At 45.8% G+C, this 23534-nt stretch overlaps 1 protein-coding gene across 1 annotated transcript; it reads right to left on the bottom strand.

The window, feature by feature from the left end:
- Positions 1-880: 880 nt before the first annotated feature.
- Positions 881-23479, bottom strand: LOC144101305 (VPS35 endosomal protein-sorting factor-like). Its single transcript, XM_077634409.1, has 21 exons — positions 23207-23479; positions 22487-22583; positions 21994-22116; positions 20077-20239; positions 19911-19984; positions 18190-18318; positions 17080-17164; positions 16173-16250; positions 13821-13965; positions 12847-12940; positions 12680-12757; positions 11756-12037; positions 9816-9932; positions 8583-8636; positions 7692-8168; positions 6390-6467; positions 5092-5206; positions 4211-4546; positions 3650-3768; positions 2660-2806; positions 881-1176 (listed from the first exon to the last, which is right to left on the bottom strand). The coding sequence occupies exons 1-21, from the start codon at positions 23218-23220 to the stop codon at positions 1075-1077; spliced, it is 2907 nt and encodes a 968-aa protein (XP_077490535.1). The 5' UTR covers positions 23221-23479; the 3' UTR covers positions 881-1074.
- Positions 23480-23534: the final 55 nt, after the last annotated feature.

Genomic DNA, 23534 nt, shown 5'->3' with positions numbered 1-23534 from the left:
CTCTAGTCGTTATCGCATTCCAACTTTCGGTAGGTAATGCAGCCTGAACATCACCATTTTCTGAATCCTCAGATACCGCTTCGCCGCAATCGCTTGACTCACCATCCCACAGTTCAGAAGAACTTTCCAATAACTCTTCGAGGCTGTCATCGTCGCTGCTTGGACACTCAACGTTCGCTGGAGCAGAAGTTGTGCCGCACGAAGTGGATGGCAACGTATTTGGGCTGCCGTGTGTCCCGGCGGATCTGCTTCCACCGCAGGGTCTTTTCTTCTGGTTTTCTGTACCTCCGTCGAATTTTTGACAGTCCATCACGATTTTTGAATGCTCGTAAAAAATGGAAATCACAAGGATGAGGACCACGAGGCTTGGCACTGAGAGTGAGCCAAGTTATTGCGAATAGGACAGACTAATTCTTCAGCTGAGCTCTTGCACACATTGTGAGCGCTTTTCAAAAGTACGTTGCGCATGTGCAAAGCGCCCGAACAAAAGGCTGGCGCGGGTAGCTGGAACATTTTCTGCGCTGTTTCCTGATAGCCGTCAGCTTTATCATCAGACCCATTGCAAGCGCCAATGTCAATAAATACAGGCGCGCTTTATATCTCTACCGCCATCTGTGATATGATAGTGGAAACGCATTTTCACGCATTTGTGGAAGCATATCGTCGCCGCACTGCAAGAAACGCCTCGTTGTTTGCGCCACCACGGCTGGACTGCGTTGCGTGACCCACCGGTGGGCCACGACGCAGTGAACGTGTTAAGAAGGAAGAAATGTTAGCCATGACAGGCGGGTCTCCTCAGCACCTTTCAAAAGCCGTTGTGGCTCCACCGAGCTACAGGCTTGAGAATCCCTGCGTTAGACTATGACAGAAAGCCAACGCACTCCTGCTATACACATTTATTTGCTATTTTTTTCAACTCCCAACCACCTTGAACGTGATGCCACGAATGCAAAAGCGCTCGTTCAGAGCAACTTTTATGTACACTGCCATCATTCTAGGCCTGCTAGGTGCAAGAAGGCAGTGCAGGACTGGTGCACAGAGCACTTGTGGGATGGTGCAATCGAAATGGCGGGCTCAGACGGGCGATGGGATCTGCAGCTTGGTGGCCAGCTCTGCGTAAGGCCCCTTGTTGCCGGCTCTGCAGGCTCGCTGCTTGACAAACTCCAGGCAGCGAACCTGCGATGACACAGTCGATGAGTTGTGCAGCTGTTTAATGGACAGCTGTGTGAATTCGCGAAGCAGGCTATAACCTCATTCAGCTGCCAAGTTCCAAGTGACAAAACACTATGCTGTGCTGCATTGTCTGCAAAAGTCAAAAAATTGCCACCAGTGTGTTCATTCTGCAGATAAAAAGACAACCAGCATTGTTGGTAACACCTGCATCCACAAACTTGTCTTTAGAGCTTGAATGGCATGCTCTGTTGTGCGTTTGTGATATTCATCGCTGCCTCTGGGGTCGATGTAGTTTTTTTTTTTTTGATGGAAGAGAAGGAAACCATAATCTATGAAAACGTGCATGATGACGACGCATTGTTTCGAATTTGAATGTCAGTGTACTACCCTAGTATGCACTTCAAGCATTCTAGATAAGTTTCTGGACATTGCATTCAGGTGTGAAAGTGTTTTTGAAATGCTTTTGTGTAAGACAGTCTGGAGTACAGGGGCAGATGTACGAGTCACTTCTTGGAAGAGGCGGTCTAATTTGACGCACAAATTTTTTTTTTTTTAACTTTTGCCATTGGAACAAGGGGAGCTCAGCATCGTTTTTCCATGTAAAATGTCTTTCACGGGGGAGTGCCCCTCTTTAAATCCACCCCTGCTGGAACACGTGGGATAGCCCTGCACACATGCAATATACGGGCTGGATACTCTGCGTCAACGCGCCCACTGAATTCATCTATGACAGAAAAGTTCCAGTTATGGCATAAGTTAGTGGCAGAGTGCAAAAATTCACATTCTGCAAGGTGCATGCGACTTCTTTTCATCATGGTACCTCTGCGTGCTACCAGGGAGCGGCGTAGCAAGACACGGTGCATGGCCTAGCAACCTGATCCCTGACACTTGAGTGTGAAGACCCTACACAGTCTCACTTCTTCCCCTTAGAGACGGGCACACTTCAACGGCAGTTGCCTCAGATAGACGTTAAAAGGGTAACACTGATGACAAATTGAAGTTTGCTGGTATCAATAGATTACCGCACTCTAGTCACAAAGAGTCCACCTCGCCACAAAAGGGGGTTTTGGAATCTAGAACACCGGAAAACAAAACACGGACGTTGCCATCACCGGCCGATTTTGTAAGCAAACAGCGCTACGTCGACACATTTTTTCTGGCGTGGATCCCAGAGGATGTCGTCTACACCGCCATTCATTTCAAATTCGCGATCACAGATTTCTATTCGGTGTGGCCATCACCAGTTTGAATCAAGTAGCAAAAAGGTTTTTAAATGCTATTTTCTCAGGAACGAATGCCTGTTTTGCTGCCAGAAAACTAGCATACTCGGAAAGAGCTAGAGAATCGATTTTTATATAAAGATAAAAAATTATACGGAGTTGCCTTCGGTGTTCCTTAAAACTCATACCACTCTCTCTCTGTGCCACTTGAGGGCACCCCAAGAAGAAGCAAATCACGCTGTGCGTTAACAACAGTGGACACTGACCGAGGCACGGTGGTCCAGGGCCGCATTCCGGTGGGCCAGGCCCCAGAGGCTCACCGCCAGGGAGAACAACGGCCGCCGTTCCAGGTTCGCCCCAATGACCAGCCGCTGCAGAAGCTCCAGAGCTAGCTTGGCCTGGCGCTCCCCGTGCTGCGACCGTGTGCACAAGAATTTCGCTATTAGTGCACAGATACAGACTAGCGCAGTGCCACGAAGTTCATTCTCACTATCTCTTTTCCACAATACCATTTGTTGGACGAGTTGGTGGTCTCGAGTCAGCGCTCCGTGTTGTGTCCTCTCTTCTCTGTCCCGTCTGTCACACTGTTATGGATTATCTCTTTTACGTTTTTCCCATACTTCTTTCTTTTCGCCTTCTTTTGTTGACACTCGAAATTAGTACACAAAACTTCGGAGCTTCCTTGAGCCCACTGTATACTAAGTGGCTAGTAGTGAATTTGATAGTGCACGTTGAAAATCCGGCGTGAAAATGCACATCGCAGTGCAAAGAAATGAGCTAAAGAAACCTCACCAGTACTCTAAAGCTGCAGTGGACAATAGCAGCTCTTTGCTATGGGTAAACGTAGTTTCGTCTACTGATGCACTAACTGATGGTACTTCAAGCTCACAAAAAATTGTACTGTATGTGTATATCGGACTGTAAGCTTCGCCCCACAGTTTTTGGTAGCTGAAAGTGATGCCATAAGTGCCACTCGGTAACGAGTAGCACCATAAGCTGATAACGAAAACCAGGAGAGATTGTGACTAGTTGAAGGAAAAGGCCCAGCCAACAGCCTAGCAGTCATACTATTGCCCATCACTGTGCACGTGCGTGTAGTACCATGATCATGATGACAGTCTGACATACAGTGGCTGCTCAATAATACTTGCAGGGTACTGTTTATAAAGAATGCTCGGCAACTTTGCAATTTTCAGCGCAAGTCGTAGCCTCTTGGCGAGGAGATGCACGCAAAGACAACTGTGAGAGGACCTTACCCCAGCTTCGCCGAGTGTACGCAGGTGTCCAAGCAGCTGGTCCAGCACACTGGTGCACAGCTGCTCCAGCTGTGCCCGGAACTTGGGGTCACCACCGTACAGCGCATCGTTAGAGTCCACTGCAAGTCCAGCATTACGAGCATCACTGGCAAAGTTCTCGTGTCTCACAAAGTTCGTCGTTATTACCAACAAGTCTCTAGCGTCAACCTTCTGACATGTCACTTTCAAGAGCAGAGTTACACCTTTTTTTATTATCTTGGCTCTTGATCGACGTTAGTTACATACACAACCAGGGCCAGAACAATTACAGATATGAATGCCAGTTACAGTACTTGCCAAGGATGTATTTGCACCCGCATCAAGGTGGACTTGCCAGCAGTTCAAGATGTGATTCAACGCAACGGAAGAACACAGAATGAACGTTGAGGTATTAATGCAATCTATAACATCTTGTTCCTGCTGATCCGTGCAGTTTGATTCGCATCATTCCTGCTTCTTAGGATAGCAGTGAGCAGATGTCCTGTGGAACAGAGTGCCACAGTCGACAAGACGCAAACCCACCCTTGTCTAAGTGGTAGAGGTAGTGTTCCTGGCCCAGGGCCACGAGCAGGTTGAGTGCGTTGAGGAAGAGACGCGCCCGACCGTCACCGCCCGAGCTGGCCCATGCGGAAGTCGGCCGCTCGTGCAGCACCTGCAGCAGGCCACGCAGCAGCCGCAAAGGCTCATGGTCGGGGTGGTCGGGCACCACAAGCAGCGTCGACAGCAGGCTGCTCGTGTACGACACCAGGAACGGCTCAGTGCTACTGCTGCGTTGGGTCCCTGTGCCTCCACTTTCGGACTCCACCGTGGCCGGCAGCTCTGGAAGCAGCTCAATGGCTGCCTGAAGGAAGGCGTCCCCTGTGCGGTACACGTGGAATAATGGTCATGTGGTGCAGCAGCCCCTCCTCTTTTATCAGCAAGCACCTATGAGCGTCAGTATGAGGCCCCTGCTGCGTACACTTGACTGTTCTTTAGTGATTCCTTATTTACATTGATCTGGAATTTATCTTCCTACAGCAACCAGTACAGCATTAAAACAAGATAAACTATTTAAACCACCATTTGCATGCACTGATGCAGTCAGGATTGGATCTTCGTCAAATGATACGGGAAAGAAATGCCCTTCCAAGCTCAGTTGTTACCATTATTAATCCCGAAAAATTTCTCAGCACTAAAATGTACATCCCAACAGAGTAATGCTTACGACTCCTTATTGCGTTTTCTGTATGGCTGCCTCGTTTTCCTGCCTTTTAAAGTACTGGTTCTGATGTATTCCCTGCATGTTCGTTTCAAAGCAATAGTGATAGTACCGCTGCACTGCGTTCACACTTTACTTACTAGATGTTTCCCACCAAAGTTAAAATGAGGTTAAAACAGGCACAAGCTGCACAAAGGATGGGTACCTTGCGAGAGGCACTGGTTGAGGTACGCCGTCTGGCCTGACAGCAGGTACAGCTCCAGCCGTGACTGCACACTGCTCAGTGACGGGATTGTGATGAAGCAGTAGGCAGCACAAGCCTGCAGGTGCAAACTTGCAATGAAGGCAAGCATAAGGACTCACTAAATCTGAGGTTATTTACCCAGAGCCCATTGATGAACGCCTGACAACCCACCACTGATAAGTGAACTGGCAATAAAGGTCTCCAAAATACTAATTACTAGACAAGCCAATCTCACGACCAGCACCCTCTACATGAAAAAGGTACACATCTTCCTAATTCTTTTTTTTTTTTCTGCACATGATCTGCACTGTGTTTTGGATAATCACAAAAAATCCACCTGATATCGGCACTAGACAGAATGAATGACCTGGTATCAAGTGTTTTCATTAACAAAGTTCAAATGTACCTTTAACATAGGCGCAAAATTTTGCGAAGTAATGTTGCAGGCAATTTATTCGCTGCACATATTCAAGGCCATTTCACTATACACATCAGGAGATAAGGATTTCCCCTTGATAAGCAAATAAAATAAACACGATAAACAAATATATACCAAAAAAACACTCATAGCTTGAAAACATGTCTGAGAACCTTCAAACTATGCAAAAAATATTGTGAAAATGGAAAGAACGGGCATCAAACAAGTGATGCCACTGAGATAGCTGATTGTGCTGATTGTGAGAAAATGCATTTCAACACATGGATTTGATTGTTTTAACAGCTGTAACAAAAAAAAAAAGGTTATCATTTACAGCATCTTTTAGTTGCTATTGTGCCAATGGAAAAAACCAGCACTGAGCACGCAAAGCATGATTACAAGACTGCCTTGAGCAGAAAGCAATTTTGTGCAAGCAGAAGCATATAAAGAGCCCCTCTCCATCAGTTTGGAGAACCAAGTGAACCATTGTACTAAGGTACAAAGGATAACTGCCTTCTTTTTGTTGTTTCGAGTTGCATGGCGCCATCTACTTAACACATAAAGTACTATCAGTTTGCTGCTGCACAAAGGTAAGCAAAATTATGCTCCTGATCTTACATGCACAAAGCGTGGTTACATAATCGCAGATAAAAGTCTGCAGGATGCACGAGTGGAGGTGCTGTAAATGTGAAGAATTGAAATCTGGTAACCATTAGCACACATTGCACCTGTGCACATAGACTGCTTTTTGCATATGCTGGAGACTTTTTTTCCCCCCTGTAGCACACGCTTCATGAGAAGTGTGCATCACAGAAGAAAAGTCTATATGTTCGTGTCTCACCCGAACAAAGGCGGCCGTCTTGCGGGTGTGGTGGCCCTTCACCACCTGGCGGGTGCGCATGGCAAGCAGGTTCACGTCCTGCACACATGCGGAGAGACAAGAGGCCACTAGATGTCGCCACCTGCTCCAAAGCCTTCTTTGCAGGAACATAATGTGCTGCCTATACAGAGAAGGCAAGAATGAATGCAATAAGGGTGCCAGCACCCTTTCTATGATCGCGCTGTTTTGTTAGGGGAAAAAAAATCCAAAACAATGGATATGACCCAGTTTCAACTGACATCTGACCTGTTCATATCTGTCCCTGTTCAGTGATACTAATTAAAGCTCTGAAATAAGGGACAAATTCCTTGCTCTTTTGAAATCTTAATCCAACTTTGGCAAACTCAACTAATTAGAGCTCTGTTCTTCCCTTGGTTCCCATAGTGCCACCATCTAGGGGCTACTACAATTAGTTACACATGGAGCAAGTACAGCTCCACATGGGGCTAAAATTCCGGGAGAAATTTATCATCCAGCACAAAAAATATGTACGCCAAGAATCCACCCGACCCAAGAAGGTGGTGTGAGGGATGCCACGCATGGAACACAAGCTGCCACCGCACATGATTCAACAACAAAGATGGGTAGTTAGTGGAAGGCTGAAGGATTGTGCACAACGCAGCCAAAAGGCGGACTGAGGGGAAGTTAGACTGAGTGTGAGACTAGCTCAAGATGAGAAGAAAGGATAAAATAAGAAAGCATGTACTAAAGGGTGCTTCAGAACGGAAAGCGCAATGAACCAACCATCGTGTGCTGGGATCACCATGACTATGTGTTGTCTTATCAAGCAGAGCTCTTCAATCCTACCAGCTGAAAAACCCCCGTTTAGAATCTGATTATTCCCCGCGGCCACTTCGCACACAGTGGTGCTGCCTATGAACTGGGCTATCAGCTAACAGTGGCATGCTGCGACGCTTACTTCTCCACTATGTTCATGTCTGAGTTTAGAGCAGTGCTGAGCAGTCTGTCTCAATGCCACAAGTGGCATGACAGCTTGTTAAATCCATTGTGCGAGCCCAACCATACCAGGGATTTATGCAAATAATTTTACAGTGGCGCCGCCTCTTGGATGGGCTGTCAACGATTGGCAGCACCCTGCAACGTGAATTTTTCAACTACGTTCTTGTTTTGAGCAGCACTGAGTAGTTTGTTTGGAAGCTGTGAGTGCATTACAGCCTGCTAACCACCAGAGTTTTGGCCCAACCAGGCCAGCGAGTTCCACAGCTCATATTATCAGAGAGCTCTGTTATCCGGCACTCTCACCTGGACCAGCTGCACAAGCACAGCATCAAGAGCGCTGAAAGCCGCCCGGGCGTCCACGTAGAAGGCCAGCTGCTGCTCAAAGTCGCGGCCGAAGCCAACCCGCTGAAGGAACCCACACAGCAGCTGGCCGATGTGCCGTCGCTCGTCCTCGAGGGTGAGCGCGTTGAGCGAGGCGTGCAGGCACTGGCCCACGTGCATGAGCGCGTGCAGCACCAGGGGATCCCGGGTGGGCTCCTTCTGCTGGGCCAGAAAGGCGGCCATGACTGCTTTGCAGCCCTGCAGCCGGGCGCCCCCGTCCCGCGGCAGCAGGTCAAGCAGGGGCAGGAAATGCTCCATGGCACACAACCGGCCAAAATCAGTGACATGCTGCAGCAGTCGCTCGACGATGCGTGCCAGCTGCTGTGGGTGGTTCTCGTACGCCCGGTCCGGCACCAACTGCCGAACCAGGGCACCCAGCAGGGCATCCACCTCCCGCACCTGCATGTGCTCAAGCATCAGTGCTTTGACGGTGTACTATCGCGCTCAATATGAGTTGCAACGTGCCGTCATCGACCGCAGCTGGCTCCCTCGTCTGCATCCTCCAACAATCACTCGGAATTCTGGGAAGAACTGCCATTCCAGGAAACGACCACACTCCCTCTCAGGAAACAGCTTGGTATAACTGAAATGCATTCTATTTGACTGTGGTATTCTACTGCATCCCAACTACCATCGATAAGTTCGTTATATATTTCCTGTTATTGGCCCAATTAAGAATTCAAGACGAAATATTTGAAATTGAATTCAGTTCGACTTTCTCAGCTCATAGTTTAAAAGGAGCAAGTACTTGGCGGCAGACAACAATCAAATGGGCGATTCATGTACGATTCGAACAACTTCAGATGTCCTTACCGTGAAGTGCTTGCAGGGATACTCGATCCACACCTCGACGCAGCTCAGGTAGTCCTGCAAGGGGTGCCAGCCTTGTTACCAACCCACAGCTGTAGAAGCACACCACAGCTGGGCCAGCCGAGTTTCTGACCAGAACACCACTGGACACCAGTGCAAGCTGCTAGGTTGCCGCAGTCACACCAGAAATTACGGCAGGCAACAGCAGCCACAGCTTTCACGTTTCTTCACCAGCGGATGCTTGGTTTGTCGGTCATATATTTCCTCCTTTGTTCTGTGCTTCGTCAAAAAGCCACTCATGTGTTGTATGAAAGTGAAGTCCATGGGTCTAGATTTAGATTTCGGGGTGTACTGCAATATACATCAACAATGAGGGCGTCTACAGTTTACCACTACTTGTTGCCCATACAATTAGCTGCTTTATGCAACAAATGCAAGTTGCTACAATTGCAACAAAAACACTCCCCTGCGCCCAGATAACATGTTATCCCGGTCTTCTCTCAATATAGGCAAGCATTAAAAGAAAAACTTGGGGGCCTTCCTAACCACATTCTTAAAGAAGAAAATGCAATACCATTTGGAAAATTCCAAAGGACCCCCAACATACTAAATGTAGGCCCACCCCAAAAATATAGAATAAGGTGGATTAGTGGGGTGGATTAGCATATTTCCATATGATAATCCAAAGGAAGGTAATCGAACATTCTACTCCTCAGATTTTCAAATTTCGCGGTGCTGATGATGTCACGACCCTCTCGAGCAATCAGGGAATTTTGTTAAGAAGAAACCTAATAACTTTAGCAAGACGACAACATAGTAAGTTTCTGATGCTATCACATTAAAAACTTTAACTCAAATTAATTATACTGCTTCTGCACCCGAAGCGCCACAGTGGACTATTAGGGACACGACATATCATCATCATCACTTCAGACACCAAGGATTCATCAGGGGGCACGAAAACCATGGCGTATGCTACAGTGAAGATCTCTAGATTAATTCTGACAGCCCGAGGTTCTTTAACATGCATTTAAACACAGGCTTGTTTGCCTTTTGCTTCCATCAAAAATGCAGCTAGCATAGCATATATCAAAACCGCAGCCTCATGGCAAACTGAATATCCAGCAATCACTCATGAACAGATGTCTACGGGGAACAAAAGAAAATACAAGAAAGCTGGAGAGAAGTAATCGAAAAGTGAGAGTTGCAAGGACAGGAGCCCGCAGGGAGACTCACAGCAGGGCTGCGCAGCTTGGCAATGACCTTCCAGGCCTGGCTGAGGACCTGGCGCCTCTGCTCCTCGGGTGGGTCGGCCAGCACCAGGCAGAGTCCCAGCGTGCGCAGCAGCACATGCTGACAGTGTGAAGAACGAAAACAAAGGGGTGATTCACGCCACTTCATCCACCCCAACCCATGGTGATCATACGTGGCACCCGTGTCACGACCTTGTAAGTACTGAGCCATGGCTACAGCAAAAGTCAATCCGATTCTATCCACTAGGCTCCAGTCGCGTATATTGGAGCTGCCATCGACAAGGCTGCAAAGAGATGGAAATTAAGAAGAACAAAGAAACACAAATAAAAATGCGCAAAACACACAGCACCAAGTTAAAAGTTGAAACACTAAGTTGAAACTATCTCAATGATCAAACAACTGGAAGTAAGCTTACGCCCATGTCACAAGGGCATTTTGAACGCCTTCGAACTGATAATCTATTGAATCATGACAACTGACCACTACTACACGAGTATTGCCGACAGCCATCAAGTCAACTGAGTCAACGGAACTGAATAGGACTCTATAAAGGCTTCCAAACCACTTAAGCGGTGGCAGAGTGCACTCATACATGGGGAGCTCGCAGCTACATGATGAGGAACAAAGTAACAGCGGTGTAATTACTGTAATTATCTATTTCTAATGCACCCCTGAATCTAACACACACTCGATTCATTATGTGCACTCATTTGTAGCGTGATTTAAGTTTTGTTTCCAACTGTAATGAGCATGTCATTTTGAGGGTTGATTTTCTTGCAAACAAACTCAGCATTACAAGTGGGTAAATACGGTATTTTGCAAAAATAAGGATAGACTGGCTACAAAACACCACAGCAAGCATAACATTGCTACCAGTCATACAAAAATACCTGGCACGTGCTTAATTAAAAGTGCAAGAGGGCTATACAGCTTGCCTAATAAGTCAATATATATTTTAAGAACAATTGACAATACTGTAATGAATACACATTTTGTCTTTAACCTGTACAGGTTAAACATGTGGGCCAATTGTTTCCGTGCCTGCAAAATTAATCAGGGCGAAAGTGGTGCTAGCTACAACAGCCTTGTGTGAAGTAATGGAATCTCTGAATGGCTATCGAGTTTGCTGTGTAGCTGCAGCACAACTACTTCAGTTGCAAATCCCGAAGGTAGTTGACTCAACAGTCATCTGAAAGTGCTCATTATTAGGTATTAGAGGGTAAGTAGTTTTGGCTGCTGAAGCACTTAACTTCTTTAGAACTTTCGACTGCCTAAACCACTGAAAGTTATAATTGTTGACAGTTTAATGTTGTTTAAGTTGTTGATGTGCTCTTTGCGGCAACCAGCGGCACCATGGCCGCCAAAAGCTCGGGCCAGCTCTTGGCGGGCAGCGGAAATCCGGGCTACGCTCTCACCACTAGCACACAGCAGCAGCGTGGCACAGTTCAAGCACCTCCTCAATTCTAACACCGTGTTTGTCTCTGTTCTCTGTGTCCCTGTCGTGGTTGCGCTAAAGATATGTATAATTTGTCACAAATCCAACTAGCCCAACATCTAACTCTATCAACACCACCTTACAAACAGCCAATAGCTGGTAGCCTAGCTCATAGGTGTCACAGCCATCTGTTAACCCCTATGAAGCAAACATGAGCAATAGACAGGTTTCACAGTGAAGTTTCTCAAATGGTTTGATCAAAGTGCTCTGACAATATTCATAACGAATAGTTGTACACCACCAATACAAGTTCATGCTGCTGTGCATGCGCACCTGTGCACATGCACATTAAGACAGTGCTGTAGCTTTCCATTCAGCTATGGCAAAGTGTATTTTGCAATGTGCAAAAAAAAAAGCACTGCGTAAGACTTCCATAATGAGCAGTCGTGCAACACCAATGCAACACGCTGATGCAGCAGCTGTGCACCTTGGGGAAGGAGGCGTCGTCGCAGTCCCTCATGAGCCCGACAAACTCAAGGGCCCGGTTGGCCACGAACTCGGGCCGGAAGGCGGTCATGATGGAATTGAGCAGCAGGGCACTGTTGCACTGGGCTTTGCATCTGGCCAGCACCTGGTCCAGCAGGTCCTCGGAGGCCCCGTGGGCTACACACTGCAGGATCCAGTCCAGCGCCGGACAGTACAGGGTCAAATAGGTGGACAGGTCTAGCTTCTGTTGCCGCAGCAGCTGCTGTACCACTGGACGCTCCAGCTGCACGCAGGATAAATATATGACATGCACGGCGCACGTCAAGAACGCACATGACACGTCAAGTTCTAAAATAATGTGAAGCTGGTGTAAGCTGGCACGTGCTTGTGAACCTGTAGAAATACCAAGATAGGACCAATGTGAACAGCGTGCAAGAAATTGAGCACCTGTCAAATAACTTTGGATCCATCAAAGTACCGCATGAATCTCTAGCATCTGTCAAAAGCTTGTGATTGCACAAAGTTAAAAAAGGTATCAGATAAGTATAAAAGGTATCAAAGAGTATCAAAAAATAAACCTTACAATTGACTCATTATCTCCTATGCCAGCAGGAACATAGCAGGGCATGTGATGATCATGACATGGATTAGCTGTTAACATCATGACCACCATACCTTACTCATTTGCCTATTGGTGTGACAGAGTACCTATGACATAAGTCAGGCTTGACCACAAATTGCAATTTTCTAAACACGAAGTTGATGCCCCTCACTTCTCTATTAGGAGGCGTTTTTTCTTCTTAGTGACGATGGCTTTGCTTTGACGATAACAAGCAACCATATGCACAGAGAAAAGTGCACATTGCAAACTATGTGTAAACCACTCAGCTGCGCAGAATAACAGCCCTCTGGAAAGGCCACTGACCTGTGGGTATGTGAGCAGGAAGTGCCAGAAATTCTCGAGGACGTGCTCGTGGGCCTCCGGAGCAACCGACATGCCGACCTGAGTGAAGAGTAGTATAACCGGATCTGTAATGTCTAACCAGAGCCAAAGAACGCTGCAGCCACAGCCACAACTCTACACCAGCGTACCCTGCAGAGGTAGCAGCGCGCATAGGCAGCTACCAGGGGATCCCCGATACCACAGATGGCTCCCGTCAGCCGCAGCAGCACGCTGGAGTATTCCCTGCGCCAGAGAGAAACCTGCTGCAGAAATCTGCAACTTCCGCCTGCCAAGTTCGTTGAAAAGGTTACAAATTAAAAGACGGAAATTAGTACTAAGAAAACGAAATTCGTGGCTTGTTTTAAGTGGATGCACTTCTCAGAAGAAGTAAGCACGTTCTGCAAAACCTGAGAGAAATCCTTTAGAATGAAGCCTACATGGCCCATTCCACAAGGCATGAGTATTCAAAACTTCTCGTTATTTAAACTAAACTCCAGTTACTAAGGCAACATAGTTGGTAGTAGTTTCAATTATGTATTTGTTAATATTTATTTAAATACCCTAAAGATATATATAAATATATAAGCCGGGATATAAACCGGAACAAGATTATTCATAACAAGTAAAAATCGATGCTGTTGGCTGGATGACAACAAGTACAAAAACTTTATTACGCGAGTGAAATATCCATACATTTATACGGAATGCATAAGAACCACTGGAAAAAGCTAATTTTGTTACTCAAAGTGGAACGATTCCAGATAAGATAGCAGTGCTGACTGAAATAATGAGGGCTCTGTTATCATGGCGATCATCAAGAGAAACTTATTATATTCTTTTACTGATGCAGCTCGGGGAAGGTATTTGTATTTGTAAAATAGGGTTAACCTTGTAGATGTGACAGACATGATGCGAGGCAAAAGTTGGCAGTAAGACATATCCCCAACCTTTATCACTGGTATATTTTTTCAATGGCAAAGCATGTATGCATTTTTTCTTATTAATTATTACAGTCACCGTGAAGGAAGCTTATGCATTTGAGGCACACGCTTAAAACTATGAAGGCTCGCATTATCATCAGTTAAATTCACAACAGCAATGCCACATAGACGGGGCGACAGACCTGCGGGTGAGGAAGCTGCAGCAGCGAAGAATGGCCGTCTCAACGTAGAAGCGCGGAATGAGCTCCCGCACCGAGGCAATCTTGAAGAACCAGTTGCGGCAAGTCTCCTTGGCTGACTCGGGCACCTGGTCAGGTGTGAAGTCCACTGCAACAGGAATTGTGCTTGGCACAATGCTGTTTGCAGTACCTGACTGCTAACACATCATGCAGTATTCTTCTATGCAGCCCTTTTCTTTCACTTCATGGAAATACAGTGCAAAGAAGACGGTGAGAAACCAACGACGGACGCAAGAAACCGCTGGCCATGCGATGATAGTTCTAATAAGCAGCTCATGTTGTTCGTGTGACAAGTAAACCACACATCTCCATTCACAAAGCAAAAAAAAAGAACTAACTGAAGTCAAAAAATCAATATGCCTTATTTTTTCACATCCTATTGTTTTCCTCTTTTAGACGCTCAATACCGTTGAGTAACAGTCAAAACTTTTCAAACATGGCAGCTGTGATAGTCACCATGGGCCCTGTGCTCCAGAAAACAACACGTTTTAAGGTTTACAAATTAGACAGTATAAAAAAAAGAGCTACTTCAAAAACATTTTACATGCTAACAATGCAGGCTACGAGACATGCTGCAGTGAAAGAGCTCCAGGTGAGTTTAGACCCTTTGGGGCTGTTTAACGTGAGCTGAAATCTGTGCACACGCCATTTCTGCATTTCGCTTCCATTGAAATGCAGTCACCATGACTGAGAATGGCTACAAACAGCAACCGTACACCACAGCCACCAAACCACTGCAGCGTGTAAAACCTAACTGGCATCTATGGTTTATGCCACAGGAGGAGACACTCGGCCTTTTTCGTGCTGAAACCTGCAAGCTTCTAATAAAAAAAGATAGCTGTTGGCTGCCCACCTTTTAGCTTCCAGTAAGAATTAGCTGTGAGATTTCATTTTTAAGCTTTCACTAAAGGAACACTGACAACAAACCGAAGTTGGCCCGTATTGACATACAGTTAATCGATCTAACGAAACCCGATTTCACGAAGTTCCTGATCTAACGAACAAATTTTGATCCCCCGGTAGGTACCCATTGGGTTCAATGTTCTCAATAACCCCGCCATGACGGAACAAACGACCACTAAACCCAATTTAACAAAGTTTTCCGGGAATAACCGAGTTAAAAAAAAGGTGATTTCTCACTTATTTTGCCACGACGTTTCACAGCTTGTTGGCAGCGTGCGAATAGCAACATCTAAGTGGCCATGACACGGCCCTGGTTTTGTTTTGACGGCGCTGCAAGCTGCGCCGCTGCGCGGAACAAAGAGCTCGGCAGTCAGTGGCGCTTCCCGCCTTGACTTCGAATCTGGTTTACCAGATGGCACTTTCATGCACAAGCAATTCGGGCTGCTTTCATGGACTTTTCATACGTGCAGGCGTGGGATGTCAGCAAATACAGTGTCGCGGTATAGCATTGGGGTGCCACTAAGTTACCATTTTAAATTTCCAAGGGCAGAAAAATGCCTTCCTCGATTTTACAAATTTCCCGGCTTAACGAAATAATTTGTGGCTGTTCGACACTTCATTAAATTGGGTTGCAACTGTAGTACTGCATTTTGATCACCCGATAGGTACCCGTTGGCTTCAATATTCTCAATAACCCGCCATGACGGAACAAACGACCACTAAACCCAATTTAACAAAGTTAAACCCAATGACAAAGATGCTAATCTAACTGAAAATAGAACCTGTATGAGCTGTATAAGGTCAAATAATGAAGTACAGGTATTACCACCATTAGCCGTTCCTTACATGGATCTCCTATCTCGATGTCACGAGTTTCAAACGAGCAGTGAAAAAAAAATTGATCTTCGAAATTTCATTTTCTCAGCAACAAACCTGTCTTATGCTGCTGGACAAACATAAACATAGCATCAATATTTGCCAAGAATAAAAATTAAATGGAGTTGTCCAGAGTGCCCCTTCAACCCATTAATGGACACATTTTTTTTTAAATGGCACCAAAATGGTCATTTAGTACTCGTGCTGCCATCTGTTGGCAAATCGAAAAAATGCTATGGACAAGCCCCACTCGCCTTATCACCCTGAACCGGGACACAGAGTGCCAGAACACACAGGACAAGCTGGACTCGTCATGAGCCAGAAATGGCAGTCAGCTCATGACAAGCCTGGCTCGTCCAAGTCTGCTGAGGGGGGGGGGGGTTAAGAACAAAGTGCAGATGAAAATAGGATGAGGAAGCAGAGGTTTTGTGATTGGTACATTTATTATTCTGGCAAATGGAGTCGAACGGGCGCTGCACAAGGCAGCCGCACCCTGTCCACCAGAATGGCACTTACCAGGCAAGGGGACGGGCACCTTGCTGCCGGGCTTCAGATACTCGGCCTTGGAGTGAATCCGCTGATACACCAGCTGACCTACGTGTTGGGAAACGCCGTCCTTGTCAACCAGAAATTTCAGGCACTTCGCACATGCAATTCTATTTTCTAAAAGTGAACACTACTGTCAATACACCCTAAAAGACAGTATCACAGGATGCAATATGCCAGGCTGGCGCTACTGCATGCATTAGCTTCAAGCATGGATTTGGCCTCGAAAGTGGCACAGAATGGTTCTCTAACTGCATTAATTGGCTTCAAAAACAATTAAAAAAGCAATAAAAATGCTGTCCTCATTGACGAGGACAGTGCAAGAGAACTCGCGACTCATAGAAAGGCAGTTCCCTGGCTTTGTGACAACAAATTCCAGGAGGCTGTTAAATTTCCGATTAAGGTTGGCCCACTTCACATTAAGATGTTTTGGCAGGCTAGACGCTCATGAAAGATCTAGAAGCGAATCATGCGATATAAAACTAAACTCTATGGTTGACTGCAAGTGGTGCACAGATTGCTGAAATGATTTTTTGGTATGCTAAAAAGCTGCTTTGTAGACACCTCCTCATGTAGGCCCATTTCACCACCATTTTAAATGCTCACAAGAGTTGAGGTGCGGGCTAGATATGGCTAATCATGTTGGATGAAACGGCACAAGGGACAACATCATATTCCAGCAACTCTTGCTAGACCTCCGCTGCATATGTGCTATAAAACCTGACATAACTGACTTCTGTTAAAATGAGCCAGCAATAAGCTGAACAAACTTGCAAGTCTTGTAGCATGTATTTTTAGGGGAGCCCACTGTAATCGAATTTACCCACTTCATGCAAATCCACTGTAACATGCCTCATATGCTAGCTTTTGTGCTCACCAAAGTTATCCAGGATGTCAGTGATGAGGACAAATTTGCTTGGGTAGAACTGCACCACCGATGTGTCAACCAGGAGCTTGGAACACTGGGGCAATGCATGCAAGAATGATCGTTCTACTCACAGAACACCTAACGGGATGCAAGAACAAGCAAATGCACAAACACTGAACTAAACACACACAGTACGAGATTAGCGCCTTTTCTCAGCTTCAACCTGCATGCTATTTTGTGCAGGTTGAAGCTATTCTATGAGTCCACAGTAATGTCCTTTTGTTGTTTCCGCTCTGATAGTGTCCACAATATTAGACTGTCCACACAGCACAATGAACACGCTACAATCTTAGAACGTCATGACGCCTGCCATTCCCACTTGTACAACGGCATGCACCAATAGCAACTAGCTGAGATTTGCACCTTTCATCAACCATGCCAAACAGTTACTAAACCACAAGGTTAAGACATCTACAAGTTTGCTTAATGTTAAGCACACTGTTTTCTAGTTTTTCTCGCCATTGCCCTATACAAACACCACCCTCTGTGCCTGATAACAAGCTATAATGACTAACCACTAAGCTCAATGCTCCACCGTCGCATAAACTTGCGACTGAAATTGTCGCATAAAGGATTAGAAGGTTGCACATGAAGCCATCTTTACTTTGTTTTATCAAAAGGGGGGGGGCACTATATTCTTCTCTCATCTTTCATTTGACTTGTTGCACTGGCACCAATTTTAAGGTTGGCACGCCAAAAACGGCGCTCGATAACTGACTGTGTCCGGGCAGTGCCACCACTGCTGTTTTTTAAGGTAGAAATACACTGTATGGCTTGCATGGTCGATTTTTCACCTCCTATTACATCCGCACTTTACAACAACACTTTCGCCACAAAGTGAGCCATACCTACATAACAATAAAGACCACCCGTCTCTTGATTGGCACTTTTGTTTGGCACACGATGGCTTCAGTTGCTTACGTGCCATAAAACCCAACACAACGAGAACAACATCTTTATAAGCACATCCAGCATTTCATGAGCGTATTTGCAAATATATATATTTTTTTCCGCATCTAAGCCATGCCTTAATATGCTGCTGAAAAGGCATGCAGGTACCTGGATGGCTATCTTGAGGGCCTTGACACGCTGGTCCTGGTCCCAGGCCTGGCGCAGGGCCTGATGCAGCTCCTCAATGCGTGTGGCGTACTCCTGCTGAGACAGGTTCAGCATCTCTCGCACTGAGCCCTGCACGTGCAACCAGGTAGGAGTAAACAAAAAGGAGGTGCTAAGACGCTCGAACCACAGTGGCACCACCAATGTTCAAGCATCGAAATTCAGAGTCTGGCATATAACCAGCTCACGATTTTAACAGTCAATATGTGCGCCATATCCTTAATCCACGATCACAGTATGATGGATATTATAGGTGCGCGCTAATGGCTGCACTTCCCGACAGGCTGCCTTGGCAGGAAGTGCAACCCAATCTAAAACCTATCCATTAAGTGAAAACATCCGAGTTGCTCAGAATGTTTCAGCTGAAAAGAGGCAGCCAATTAATGCTGAAGGTTGGACAAGTTGGTGATTGTGACGAAAAGTAGCGCGTAGCAAAGACAACAGACAGAGAGGAACACAAGGACAGATGCCATCCACCTGTCCTTGTGTTTCTATAAGTCTGTTGTCCTCCCTATGCCCTATTTTTCATCATGAAGAGGCAGCCACCTTGCAGTGTCAAGGCAGAGCTTTTGTTAGCATGCAGTTCAATGCATACTGTATTTTTGGGAGTGCAAGCTGCTGTTTTAACGTGATAATTAGTAGCCCCATGGGGCCAAAATGCGTTTTTAGTCATAAAATGGAAGTGATGCCACCAGAATGGAAGTGATATCGTTTCCAGTAAAGGCGTCGACAGCTGCTAAAGCTACCGTATTGACAGCACAGAATGGAATTAGGTATCCCTGTGAATTTTTTTCTAAATTTCTCATCACTGCATGTTATGCAACAGTGTGACTTAAATGCAGCGAACAATGACACACCACTGCACAATATATTTTGCCGTGCCTAGTCATTATGTCTGAAAAAAAAGTCGATGTGCAAGAGATGAAAAAAATCGAGTTATTTTTAAAACGATCTCTTAAGGGCAGAATCATATAATCTTGCCACAGGGAGACTGAATAAGGAAGCAGCGAGAAGTTCACGCCACTGCTGCTTAAAGTCCAGCCAGATTCTCGAAACTTCCTATTTCCATGTTACATTCGTTTGGCTTCGCGCACATTGTGCATCGCTGCTCAACAAGACACCGCATGCGAGGTAAAAGCCGAGTGCCACTGAATATGCGTTGAATAGGGACTGAGTTCAAAGTGAGCGCAAAGCTGCAGGAGTGGTCTACTCGATAAAACCAACAAAAAAGGCAGAACACAGGAAGGAGGCATACTGGCCGGAGCTCGAAAATCGTCCATGTGCATTAGCTCCCACACTCTCTGACAAAGGGATCCTCACTCTGTTTCTGCAGTGCTCAGTGAATGAACAGGTGCACCTTAGACACCAGTGCAACTTATGGTAACTTTATAAACAGTATTCTCACCAACTCTTGCACGTTCTCTTTTTGTACTTATATCAGTATCAGTAAAAGGATATAGCGTTTGAGTAACATCTTTCATGTTGTTCCCAGACTCTCCTAGTCTCATGCTGTGACAGACAATACAAACACGAGTGTCATACACACTTGCTTGGCCAGCATCAAACAGCACAGTCTTACACCAACAGGACATGGAAGTACAAAGGTAAAGGTGCTCGCTCATCAAAACTGAGCTGGTCGATATCTTCCCAACATAGAAGCTCACCTCTTCAAAGTCATCCAACTGCTCAAGCCGATTCTTGACCTTGTCAGTGACCGAACTCTGTGTCTTCACCACCACTTGAAAAAAAAAGAAAGGAAGCGTCACTGGGGCCTGGCTACAACGCAGAGCCAAGGGCAGTCAAAGTACCACAAGCAGAAATCGCTGTTACCTTTCTCGCCACCTGACAGGAAGCTGGTGGCGATAGAGAGCTTCTCGGCAGTTGAGTATTTGGCCAAGATGGCTGCCTTCTTGTGTTCCCAGGGCTCGAAACTTGGCGACACAGTATGCCTGCTACCTTCTTCAACCACGGTGGCGCCCTGTTCCTCCAGATCCTGCACAAACCACACACGTCACAATTTGTTAATTGCAACAGCTATCCTACACCTGTGAGCTGCTTGTTTAGAATTTTTAACAAATGCTGAGGAAAATTTATAAGTTACTGATGCAACATAGGGATACAGTTTTTGGAAAGCTAGACCCATTTTTTTTCCAAGCACAAATAATGCACAGTCTTCCTATCTTTGATAATAAAGTTGACAATGCAATGGGCAGTAACTTACTTTCAGCATCAAATAAACTGTGAGCAAGCCAACTGAAATGCAAGCAGCAAAATTAAATGCTCTCAGCTTAAGGGAGACTGCACACATGTGCAGTTGAGCTTCGTTTAGAAGACACATCTTTGGAAGTGTTCACAGACTACGTCTGTATTTCCACTCTGGCAGTTAACATTTCTGTTTCTGAGTCCCCGTTTAAGACCTTGATGAACGAGAAGAAGGAGAAAAAGCAATTTAGGGGAAACGTAAAGGACTATAGACACCAAATTTTTGCTTGCATGTTTTCTTCTTTCAAACCGATGCATAAGACATTCGTACACATGGAGCGCCCTGTAGTATTCGTGTATGACCGCTAAATAATTTATAATTGAATTTCTTCTTGACACTGTTTCGGTTCTTGAAAACTGTGACGTCAAGTTGAAGTTTTGGTCACGTGATCCACAAGAAAAACTGTAATATAATCATTGACAGGTCATTTTTTGTCATTTCAGGTCTTGGAAGAGGCTGGATTAAATGTCGTAGTGAATTAAAACTACATATCAGCGACTATATTACATTCATTACATTTATTACATCGTTATACTTAACGGTTGTGGGCAAATACCACCTGGTAATCCATGTATTCTAATGTCTAACGCATCAAGTGACAGAATAAAATGCGCAATAAAATTAGATTTCTATAATCCTTTAATTACATTACGCGTTGACAATGCGATAGCATTGAAGTTTGAAATCAACTCAGCCTGCTTTTCCTGCTCCTCATACACTAAGCGTTTGTAGTCACCGACACTCCATCTTCAGCGAAATACCTCCATCGTTGACCTCCCTGCTTGCGGGTATTTTTCTCTACAATAGACACACACGGCTTTGAAATTTTGGCTCTATTCCAACTTGACATGCAGAGCTGTCCAGACATGTCTGCATACAACCAAGTGCACCTGCCAACTGACGTTGAGCCTGCAACCGCACTCGGCCATGTCATGTGACCAGCGCACCTGCCAATTTGGCCGTGTCATGTGGCCTCATGACGTCACACATGCCGTCGACTAATCAGCAAATTCTATGGCAGACACTGCCAAACACTGCCAGACACCGCCAGGTTTTTCCTCTGGTGAGGCTTTTAATGCTATCACATTATAGAGTTCAGACTTTATGAGACACCCTATGTCCATGGTCTCTGTCTCGTAGGTTTTACTTAGTACAGCTGCAATGCTTGTTTTATGTGCTTCACTAAAATTAGCTGGTCTGCCAGTGCTGTGGCTAGAGTCGGGCAAACAGGCCCAAACTGAGTGAGGAAGACAGAAAATGTGTAAAAGCTGCACTGCACAAACCACATGGACTTACTATGTACATCTGTCTTTAAAGTAACCTTTGTGTCACAAAAGGCATTTATATTCTTCTCAATGACACTTATGTAAACATTTCTGGGGGATACTATGCAGTCCGATGACTAGGGCATGTCACTGAGGCCTCAATCCAACCATTAATAGTCCAAGAAACATCTACAAGTGAAAATGCAACGAAAAGCTCACTGGCTCTTGGCTGGCCATGGCGGAGAGGGGATCAGCTCCCTCGCTGATGGAAAGCGGGTCAGGACCAACCCAGGCATTGGTGGATTGCCGCAACCGTTCCGTCGAAGCTGGCCGTCGTTGCTCCTGCAGAAGGTAACACAGCGCGAGTCCAACAGATCAGAAAGAAGTTCCAGGACAACGCATGCTCTTATGGTATTTAAACCTTGGTAGTTAGCATCTGCTGTAACCTCAAGTATCACATATTATTACGTACCACAATGCATTAAGGTAACATATGGTGTCGAACATAGTGCATATATTAGTGTGGGCAGAGAAAAAGAAAGAGAAATAATGTTGCAGTGAGAATTGGGAAAAGATCATGGTGAGTATAAACAGCTCATTAGAAGCTTTGAGGGTAACCAGCTGCCAAATATTTTACAGGCGGCCATCACAAAATAACAAGTGCTTTTGATAATGCAGTCAGTTAAGTACAGCAAAATGTGTGTGTACTTACTGTGATGACATTGCTCTTCAGCGGGTGGTCTGTTACCTCATCCAGAGCGGACCGCCGTTCCCTGCGCTCCAGCTCATAGTTGATCACTCTGCTTTCCCTGAAGAAAAAAGCACGTGTTACCCACCAATGAAACTGGTTGGTTGGTTTTTGGGGAAAGGAAATGGCACAGTATCTGTCTCATATATCGTTGGACACCTGAACCGCGCCGTTAGAGAAGGGATAAAGGAGGGAGTGAAAGAAGAAAGGGAGAAAGAGGTGCTGGGATGTCGCGTTCCTGGGCATAGGGGGGTGACTAAAATTCGTTCTTCGTCAAAAGCAACTGTGTCTGGTTGTTGTATACATTGTTCGTCAAGAGGCCACAAAACGGCGATCATTTATTAACTTTTCGTTACATGCACAAAAGTTGACGGCAAAACTACGGAGCCGGCTAACCGCTCCTGATGATTGTTGGTATGACATTACAGCGTGGCTTCTACTTTTAAGCGATGCAGAGGGTTCCAAAGTTGTTCTAAACCAATATTCAATGCTTTAAAAGAATATCTTCAAGACAGCTATACTCATTTTCAAGCGTTAGCGTATTTGGCAGCCGCAACGCATGATCATGAGAGAGTATCCGCGCTCTGAGCAAACCGCTCCGCACGAGCTCACTATCGCTTAGGGTGTCAAGCTCGTCGATCAGTGGCCGTTGTATGACAAACGTAGAAGAGCCGGGCGGCTTACCAAGTTATTGTCATAGCCGTGCGAATATCACCGGTGATGAGCTGAGCACATTTGGTACTTCAAGTGCGCCGGATCGGTGCCTGGCCGGATCGCTTTCGTCCGGGAAACGTGCACCGCTGAACGCTTCAGCTCCTGATAAATTACCTGGGCGAGCGCCCGCCACCCAATTCAATTAAGGCCAATAATTTGCCCGGTTTAGAAAGTCGCACAGAAACAGAAACCACACAAAACAGTAGACGCACCTCCCACTCCACACACGAAGAGCGAGCATGCGACACATGCGCCACCTGAGAATGAAGGCGAAAAAAAGTTGCAAGGTAGTAAATTT

The sequence above is a fragment of the Amblyomma americanum genome, chromosome 8 (assembly GCF_052857255.1).
Source record: "Amblyomma americanum isolate KBUSLIRL-KWMA chromosome 8, ASM5285725v1, whole genome shotgun sequence".
NCBI lineage: Eukaryota > Metazoa > Arthropoda > Arachnida > Ixodida > Ixodidae > Amblyomma > Amblyomma americanum.
This window is presented reverse-complemented; position numbering and strand designations above follow the sequence as displayed.